The sequence below is a fragment of the Phodopus roborovskii genome, unplaced genomic scaffold (genome assembly GCF_943737965.1).
Source record: "Phodopus roborovskii unplaced genomic scaffold, PHOROB, whole genome shotgun sequence".
Classification (NCBI taxonomy): Eukaryota; Metazoa; Chordata; class Mammalia; order Rodentia; family Cricetidae; genus Phodopus; species Phodopus roborovskii.
The window spans coordinates 232,260-242,823 of NW_026126722.1; the positions used below are offsets into that span (position 1 = coordinate 232,260).

Below are 10,564 nucleotides of genomic sequence, written 5' to 3' on the forward strand. Positions count from 1 at the left end.
TTGTGGAAAAATAGAGGAGTATTTGTATTAGTTCTTCCCTGAATGTCTGGTAGAATTCTGCACTGAAGCCATCTGGCCATGGGCTTTCTTTGGTTGGAAGGCTTTCGATGAGTGCTTCTATTTCCTTGTGGGTTATAGGTCTATTTAAGTTTTTCTGTCTGTTCTTGATTTAAATTTGGTAAGTTATAGTTATCCAGAAATTTGTCCATTTCCTTTGAATTTTCAATTTTTTTGGAATACAGGTTTTCAAAGTATGACGTAAAAATTGTCTGGATTTCCTCTGTGTCCGTTGTTATGTTCCCCTTTTCGTTTCTGATTTTGTTAATTTGCATGTTCTCTTTCTGCTTTTTTGTTAGTTTGGATGAAGGTTTATCATCTTGTTGATTTTCTCAAAAAACCAACTCTTTGTTGCATTGATTTTTTTGTATTGTTTTCCTGGCTTTTATCTTGTTGATTTCAGCCCTCAAGTTGATTATTTCCTGGCATCTACTCCTCTGGGGTGAATTTGCTTCTTTTAAATTAGTATGTATGAGGAAACATTTCAAATTATAAACTGATGTAAATTAATTATTTCTTTAAAACTTTTCACACATGACAGGGTCCTTTAAGACCCCGTGTTCTGACAGTGGCTCATTGCTCAGAATGTGCCATTGACCTCTGGTATCCAAGGAAACATGAGAACTTCTAGAATCATTTATGTTACTGTTGGCAGACACTAGCATTTGGACTCCATAAGAGACACAAAGAGGCAAGTATTTTATATCTCCCTGTACTTTTATTATTCACTTTCAATTTCAAGAGCCAAACGGGTCCCTGACATTTGAGTACCCTATTTCTTGAAATATTTTAAATCTGAGTAAACAATCCTCATGGTGTTGTAATTGCTGTATGTATGTGAGGGATCTGGAGCCGGCACTTACTGTCATACCTGTATAGTTTCCTGAAGTTGAGTATGTGAATTAGATTCTCTGTGTGGATTTCTTCTCCTTAAAATTAGGATATTGATTATGTAAATATGATTGGAGGTACAGGAACACCAGATGGGATAATATCCCTGAAGTGTATACGTGAGGCTCCAATGAAACAAAGTAGAAGACAATAAAGTATAGGTGTGAACCAGGGATGGTCATTGAGACACTGTTGTGTACTGAAATATCTTTCTAACAGAACATCTTTTGCTGAAGGTGGTTCACCTCTGACGTGACTCCCTGTCCGGTCAATGCTTCCTGTCATTTAGAAGATATTTATGATCTTGGCATCTGTCAAATGGATCTCCTCACCAACCATGATATAAGAAGGTAAAAACCAAAACTGAGTTATTGGGAGGGTTTTTAACTGGATCTCTCTGAAACACATGTGTCTCCTCCATGGGATTCAGACAAGGACAGAACCAGATCCTGACAGGCTAGCTCAATTTTTTTTTGTCACAGCAGCATTCTCTCCTGACCCTCTAGTCCCAGCCTTGAAAAGGAAGAGAATGTGGGTAGCATGTTACAAGCCACCATCACTTGTAAACCCACTTTGCAGATGTAACTTTCCTAGTAAAACAGCTACTTCCTTCTCCCAGTTAGGACGATCATTCCAAGGAAGCTATGGAGAAATGAGTAGTTGGTAGGGAAGTTTTCCTAGAAAGGAGTGGCATTATCAGTACCAATGTCATTGTTGACATTCCTTAGCCTTCTATTTTTCAGCTCAGGGATCCAATGGTATCCCTCAGGAAATAGATGTTCACGAACATACGTCTCTATCCAAAGATATGAAATAGAAGTTATCTAAATAAGTTTGGTAATTCAGTATATACAGACTTTTAATTTGGGGAAAAACATATACTTTTTTATATGGCAGTATCCTTTATGTATTTCAACCACGTGAAGCACATTTTCTGCAGTGGAAAATTGAGTAAGTTATGAGAAAAGATAGAAATATCTATATGTCCTCATGTTTTCTACTTAGATTTAATTTTGGCCACAGAAAAAGGACTCAGGTTTTCACACATCTTCATTAATTATACATGCTCATGCATAAGCACAAAAATATACACCCATATATACATATATATTATAATATAGTTTTGACATCATATCACTGGGTGTACCATGTGAAACATTTGCCAATGTGCTTGGTTCTTTCAATGGACAATATAGGCTGGTTTACTTTATTTACATTATTCATTCCAAAATTTAGAAATGAAATCATTGTGGGTATTCTTTGATTATAACTCTTATATAAGATATTTATCATTTTTGTGCACTGCAAACTTATATTGAAATAAGCATCACTTTGAATATGATATGTAAACAATTTTGGTACTATTAATTCTAAGCATTAAAATTCTTAGCTAACAACTGTGGGCTGGAGAGATGGCTCAGTGGTTGAAAGCACTGACACTTCTTCCATAGGACCTGGATTTATTTCCCAGCAACCACCTGGTAGCTCACAATTGTTAGTAACTGTAGTCCCAGAGGATACAACATTCTCATACAAACATTCAGGCAAAATACCAATGCACATAAAATAAAAATAAAGTTAGAAATACCCATAGCCATACATTTTTAAAAGATATCATGTTACTACAAAATATTATTTTTCATCTACAATATTTATACACTCAAAGTTTTTCACCCTGCCTTGATGAAGTTCAGATCAAAAGATGTCCAAAGTTTGGAAGAACTTCCACTCTTTCAAGAATTCTCATAATTCCAAAAATATTGTCTCTTCTATGGTTCCAAGATTTGATGGAATTGTTTCATAGTCTGATGCAGTTTCTTCGTAAGTTTAACTTTTTACACGAAAATAAATCTTCTGAAGATTCAAAATCTTTAAATATGTTCAGAGTAAGCAACTATTTTTGCAGTTCTTTTCTGGAATAAGTCTCTCTCCAATACCTGCAAACTTTTGTTATTGCTCACCAATGCTTCTGGTGAAGGAATTTTGAGTAGGGAATTTAAACAATTTGAATATTAATCTATTTCTAAATATGCAGTAGAAGGCTGATTCATCAAATGTGGTTTAGTGTTCATGATTTGGCTAAGTGCATGCAGACTCTTACTTACCTTGGTGATTCTGTGGGCATGTGCATAGCCAAATGTTAAGCTGTTCCTCCTTAGAATTCTAGGGCAGGCTGGAGATACAGATCAGAGGTTGAAAGCACAAGCTGATCTTTGAGAAGTCCTGTCTTCAAATCCCAGCAAAAACATGGTGGTCACAACCATCTATAATGAGATCTGGTGCCCTCTCCTGGCATACACACAGAACACTGCATGCATAATATAAATAATATCTAAGAATACACAGGGCTTTAGTCCCAAGCACCAGGAAGAAATAGCATCTAGTGACAAAATTAGACACAAGAAAACTTTTACTTCAAACCTGGGTTATATTTTTATTTTTATTTTTAATGTTCTGAGTATTTTCCCTTAACTGTTACAGTAAATACTTAATTATTAATTGTAAAATCCAAAGTCGATTTGGGGGCATGGGAAAATGTAAGGGAGAGGGAACTGGGATTGATATGTAAAATAAGATTGCTTCTAATTTAAACAAAACATCCAATTTCTGCAATTCGAAAGGTCATTTCCTAGTTTTGGCTGCAACTAAAATATTGGATTATCTTGTTTACAATGAAATTTCTGCAATGATACCAGTAAAGGATTTCAAAATTTCATTGTAATTCATAAAGAGTTGTAATTAAATGGATGAGAAGATTTTAGCAAGTATATAAGGAAATGTCTTGATGTCATTTAAAGTTCACTCATTCGATCAAAGTCAGAACTCAAGTATGATTATGTTCTAAACACTGTTGATTGTTTTCCTGGGTAGTTTTTTGTTAGTTATCTTTCAACTTTGACTGTTAAGAGAGAAACTAAATAGGTCTTTATTTATTTCTTCACTGTTATTATCTCTTACAGATTCTCATTTTTCTTGAACTAGTGGCTGAAGGCTTGATGCAAAATTAATGACAAATTTATTTAATTTGGATTTCAGTATCAAATTCCCACAAGGAAAAAAGGCTTTAATCTATTTCATCTATTTAATCTATTTCCACCTGTGATTAGGTAGAGATGTGTGTAGTGGTAGCTACAGGGTTACACGGCTTTAAGTGAAAAATGTTTAATACTTAATCCAGTTCAGATTATTAACCAAGAGATTTAAAGAAAAATGCAAATACTCATATTCTCATAGGCTTTGTTTTCTGGAATGAGTTTTTAGTAGTTCTCCTGGCCCTTTATACACTTTAGTGAGGATGCTTAGCAAAATAGATATGGATTTACTTGGCATTTTGTAAAATGGATGACTTTTGTGGTTCTCAGCAGGTATGATTAAAAGGCATCTTTTGATGAGAGGACAGTTTGAGTGCAGTATCTATGTTCAGTTTGCCCCAGAGCAAAGAAAGGCTAAAATGCAAAGAGATTATGAAATAATCTCACCCTGAAAATTCTCATTAAAAGTGCTTTTAAATTATGCTACATTTAAAATTTTTTTGTGTATATAACTGTGTACATGTCCCACAGCATGTAATGGATGTCAGAGTTTATCTTGTAATGTGGTCCTTTTCATCCACCATGTCGGTCTAGGGATATAGCTCAAGTTGTCAGACGGAAAGAAGTGTAGGTGACTTCATCCACTGACCCATTTGACTTCTAACAACTTGCATTTTTCTATAAACTTAGACTTCATATTTCAATACCCACTAAATCCACATATAATCCATATTCATTAGCAAATGTTCCTAATGGGAGCACATTTGTTTTTAAGGATATGATTCAGTATTACTCAAAAATCATAAATTGTGTTAATGCCTATCTAAGTCAACTGTATTAAAATATTAATTCAAATAATATGCATTTTCTTTCCACTAACATGCTGCATTATAAGCAAACTGCCTATCAAAAAGGAAAAGAAAAAAAATGAAATAGAACTTTTTTCATTTTTTTTTTTTGACACAAGGTTTATCTGTGTAACTCTGGCTATTCTGGAACTCAATGTGGCCCAGGCTATACTAAAGTTCACATAGATATGTCTGGCTCTGCGACCTAAATCCTGGGATTAAAGGCTTGTGCTGACTGCATCTATCTCAAAAGACCTTTTAAAAGATATTATTGATTGATTTTATATGGAGTTTGACTGTATGTACACATCAGAAGAGAGCATTGGATCTCATGGGACAACAGTTATAGACAATTGTGAGCAGCCATAGGTGTGTTGGGAATTGAACCCAGGACCTCTGAAAGAGCAGCTAGTTTTCTTAACTGTCAAGCCACCTTTGAAACCTTATCATGTCCATCTTAAAATATGAAGATGAACAACATGAAAACAATTTTGTTATTTGGGTTAAATCTTCATTCTTGGTTGAAAGAAGTTATAAATATTGAATTAGAAGCAAAGTCCACCAGATGTCTGAATGGAAAATGTCAGAGGACTTACTCATTTTTAGTTTAATATATTACTTAAGAAATAGTAATATGCCAATTAAGAATAACATTCTTAGTTAACAAATACATTTTACCTCTTGGAAAATACAGTGAAATTGGTATCCAAAACCTCTTTAGAGAGAACTTCTCCTTTATTCTTGGAGTTCAGGTCTTATTCTATTCTTGTCTGTAGTATGGTAAACCCTAATATATAGATAGACTACTAAACACAACTCTGTTATAGCAAAGAGAATGTATGAGAGCTGAATGATCTGTAAAACACTTATTTTGATGTTCCATTTTCCCTTGTGTTCCTGATTTGACAATAGTTTTATTCAATCTCATCTTCAGATTTACCCTCAAAATGGAGTGCATCTACAAGCTGAGCGAACTCCTTAGCAGCATATCAGAACTGGTGTTTGAAATAGTCATCACAAACAGCCAATGCTGGTGCCTGTGGGAATTCCACGATGATGTCTTTGTGTTTTTTGGCCTGTGGGAAGCTTATTACCCTCAAGAGTTTAATGTGTCAGGGACTGTAGTTAAGATGCTGGTGCATACCCCTATCAATTCCACCTGGACCATTTCACCTGAATTTCAGTGTGCACAAACCCTGATAATGTGGGCCATTTTGATGAAGCTCGTAGTCCTGGTTTTTTGTGTAATCGCTATTAAGATCAGCTGCATGAGAGACCCATTTGTGGAACTGCAGATATATTGCTACAAGATCTCTGCCTTCACTCTGTGTGTTAGCAGCCTCTTCACATTAGTTTCTGTGAGCTGGAACCACTTTGCAGATCATTATGGCCAAACGCCTCTCGACTTTCCACCTGACTTTCCAGTCAAAAAAGAAGCTTTGATAGAAAAGCACTATACTGGTATGTTCCCAGTTGGGGTTCTGACAGCCACCACGTCACTCTTTGGTGTGACCTTCTTTCTCTTTGAGATAAGCTCACTGAAACTACAGAGTCTGGTGAACATCAAGGGTGCTTGCATATTGGCCAATCAAGAGGCCTGAAGTGAGGACTCCTTCATTTCCAGCATCTGTCAGAAGGTTTTGTAGAAATTTCCTCCTCATACAAAAAAAAATCTTGTAATTATCAACTCATTTTAAATAAAGCATCATCTTGATTCTCTGAGCCTATCTAAATTACTTCCTCTCCTATCTATCTAAAGATCTCCTTTCTTTGAATGAGTTTCCACATTGAACTCCCATTTATCTCCCTGTCACCTCTAAAATGCCCTCTGCACTTGTAAACTCCTCCTCATATAAAACCAAATCACAAGAAAAAACAATAACCAAACAAAACGAAGAAACAAAATACAACAATAACAAAAACAAACAGGCAAACATAGAAAAGGAAATACGAAAGAAGAAATCTTGTGGAATCTGTTCCATGGCCCATTGAGACATACAGTTTACACTTTATTCATCTTTCCTCGGAAGTGTTCATTGCCACAATTAGATGATCTCTCTTGAGGCCTCTGATGTCTACAACAGAACCCATAATGGGCTATAAAGGAACTCATCGTGAGTATTCAGTTATTGTCTGTGTCATGGACATTCTGCTGTTTTCGTTCTGTAGGTTTGTCCCCTTCACATGCTCCAACATTTCATAGATTTGGTGGATGTTGGGGTGAACTAACTCATAGCCCTGGTCCTGGTCCTAATGGTAGTATGTTGCTCAGCTCATGAGCTTTCCCTCATCGTCACTACCTGGGTGAGCTCTCCAGCACTGCTTATGCTATCTCACCCAATGCAACCCACAGCAAGGAGCAGGGCAAGTTCTCCTGCTCTCGGGCCCTCAGATCCAGCTCCTCCTCACTCTTACCACTAGGGCCATCTCTACTGTTATTCCCAGGAAGGGAGCAGTGCTCTCTCTCCTAAGAAGGGAGGGAGAGCTCTCCTGCTCTTAATCCCTCAGGGCTGACTCACCACAAACCCTGATAACAGGGTCAGCTCTACTGTGCTTCCCAGGTGAGTTGCATGACCCACTCTCCTGTGTGGTGGAGCTGGCATAGGGCCGCTCTCTCCTGTGTGCTGTATCTGTTATAGTGCCCCATCTCCCATTCGCACTAGCTGGTCTAGTGCCCACTCTCCTGAGTGCTGTAGCTGGTATAGAGCAGTAGTAGCCAGCTCTCTCACTCTCATGACTCTGGGGCCAGCTCTTTCACTGTCACAGGTAAAAGAGGACAGATGTGGGACATCATTTCTTCACAAATGTCAGCTCTTTTGCTTTCAAACCCTCAGGGCTGGTTCACCTGGGACCAAACAACAGGATGAGCTCTAGTGTGTTGCCCAGACTGGAAGCAGAGGCTACTTTATCATTCACCGAAGCCCGAGGGTCAGGGCTACCTCTCCCATCTTGTGACCTCAGGCCCAGCTCTCTCACCTGCCACAGGTTATAATAGATGAGGGTGTGATGGAACTCTTCACTCATCCATGCCACCCCATGGCTGACTTGGGAAGAGCAGTATATATGTTTTCTCTCATGTTCTCTTGTAGTCTAAGGTCACCTGTGTCCCTGACCACAGTGTCAGCTCTAGTTGCTTCCCAGGTGAGATGCATGTGTACTGTGAGGCTTTCCACCATCTTTCCATAGTGTGGTGGCAAGATCTCCCATGAAGGGTAGGGTCAACTTGTGTGCTGCAATATCCAGGGAATGTCATCCCTGTGTTTGTGAAGAACATGACTGACTCAGCACAGCATCGTCCATTGACCCCCATCCTTACACAGGCCATGGATGTCACCAGAGATCCCAGCTGGATCAGGACTATGGACACAGATGTGGTCTGTAGAAATGGCTTTGTCCTGAACACTGTGGTATCCATAGTGAGAGCATAGGCCACTCATATCAGCATGCATTTATTTGCAGTATGGTTTCCCAGGAATCAACATGGTCAGAGATGGCTGGCTGGAACCCAGCCATTTGAAGGGCCCTTGGTGACAAATGAAACCACGGAAATCACCCCCAAACCCTGTCCTCTACAGGTCCATGGACCCAGACATGCCTCTAATTAGTACCTTGTGCCTGGTTGTTTCTGTACTCTTTTGAGTAATTTTGTTTTTATTTTATTTTATTTTATATAACAAAGTCCAATTAAATGAAAACAAACATTTATACACAATATTTGGGAAATTGGGCGTCGTTCTTTCCAAACTGCTTCCTGCTGGTAAGGGGCGCTGTCATGGGGGATTCGAAGAAGATTCATATATCCTGGCTATAGTCTGTAAGGCTGTTTTGTCCAGCTGTTTTGAATGTAGGATCAGCTTGTACTCTGTTTCAGGCGGTCTGGCATGATCAAACCACATTAGTCTGGAAGGAATCCACATCTTTTCATTTTCTGTGGAAACAAAAATAGAAATCCTTTTCCCCAGTTTCTTGTCCTTGAACTTAAATTTTGGAGTCAAAGCATTTTTTTTAATTTAATTTCTTATTTTACATGTCCATCCCAGTTCGCTCTCCCTCCATCCCCCCATTCCTACCTCCCTCCTTCCCTCCCTTTTACTCTCTCTGCCTCTCCCATGCACTCTAACCAACCTCCCCTCCCATCCCCCACCTCAATTCCATATGTAGGGGAATGCCATCCAGTTGTGGCCATGTAGATCTGACAGGTCCTGTGAAGTAGGGACTAGGGCTTCTCTCCTGTCTCTAGATTAAGGCAGTTATCCCTCCATGAGGGATATGTTCGCAAAGTCCTTTTGTGCACCAGGGATACATCCTGGCTCCACTGTCTGAGGTCTCTTAGACTGCTCAGTCCTTCTGGCTGAGACCCATATTTAGGGGGGCCTGAGTCAGTCCCATGCTGGCTTCCCAGCTATCAGTCTAGTGGCCATTAGCTCCTCCTTGTTCAGGTAAGCTGTCTCTATGTGTTTCTGCTGCATGGTCTTGTCCTCTCCTTCTGCTTCTGGGTTCTAGTTCGACTCAGTGTTTATGTATGGGTGTTTGCTCCTATTTTCAACAGGCATTAGTTGAGGGCTCCATGGAGAAGTTAGTTGTTGATCTCACTCTCCGGGAAGGGCATTTATGATAGCATTTCCATGGAAGCTTTTGAGTAATTTTGGTTTGAACTCTAACTTGTTAGATATTAGTATAGCCAAACCAGCTTGCTTCTTGGTTCCATTTGATTGGAAGATCTTTTCCCAACCCTTTACCCTGAGGTAACGTCTATCTTTGAAGCTCAGATGTGTTTCTTGTATGCAGCAGAAGGATGGATTCTGTCTTCATATCCATTCTGTTAGCCTGTGTCTTTTTATAGGTGAGTTAAGATCATTAAAGTTGAGGGTGAGTAAGGACCATTGATTGTTGATGCTTGTTTGTTTTAGGTTTGTCGACACTGGTATTGAGAATATATTTGTTCTGCTTTATCCTTGGTTTCTGGTGTAGGTGGATTATCTGTTGCCTATATTTTTCTGGGTGTAGTTACCTCCCTTTCATTGCAGTTGTCCTTCCAATATTCTCTGTAGGGATGGATTTGTAGATATGTATTGGGAAAATATGGTTTTGTAATTAAATAACTTTTTTTCTCCATCTATTGTGATTGAGAGGTTTGCTGGGGATAGTAGCCTGTGCTGGCATCCTTGTTCTCTTAATACTTTTAGAACATCTATCCAGGACCTTCTGCCCTTGAGGGTTTCCATGGAGAAGTCAGGTGTAATTTTGATAGGTCTGCCTTTATATGTTACCTGTCCTTTTTCCTTCAATGCTCTTAATATTCTTTCTTTATTCTGTATGCTAGGTGTTTTGATAATTATATGTTGAGTTGTCTTTTTCCTTTGGTCCATGTCCAACCTATATGGTGTTTGCTATGCTTCTTGTACTTTCATGGGCATGTCCTTCTTCAGATTTGGAAAGTTTTCCTCGATGATTTTGTTGAATATGTTTTCGCCACCTTTGAGCTGGGCTTCCTCACCTTCCTCTATGCCTATTATTCTTAGGTTTGGCCTTTTCATGGTGTCCCACATTTCCTGGCTGTTTTGTGTTAAGGATTTGTTGGATTTACGATTTTCTTTGGTCGATGAATCTATTTCTTCTAGTTCATCTTCTGCGCCTGAGGTTCTCTCTTCCATCATTTGAATTCTCTGGGTTATGCTTGTGTCTGTAGTTGCCGATTTTTTGCCCAGTTTTTCTATTTCCAGCATTCCTTCAGTT

At 38.7% G+C, this 10,564-nt stretch overlaps 1 protein-coding gene across 1 annotated transcript; it reads left to right on the plus strand.

Moving 5' to 3' along the window:
* The first annotated feature begins 1,266 nt into the window (after nt 1–1,266).
* On the plus strand, nt 1,267–6,429 carry LOC127214507 (uncharacterized). The gene is made up of 2 exons (XM_051174905.1): nt 1,267–1,298; nt 5,763–6,429. The coding sequence occupies exons 1-2, from the start codon at nt 1,267–1,269 to the stop codon at nt 6,427–6,429; spliced, it is 699 nt and encodes a 232-aa protein (XP_051030862.1).
* The last annotated feature ends 4,135 nt before the right edge of the window (nt 6,430–10,564 follow it).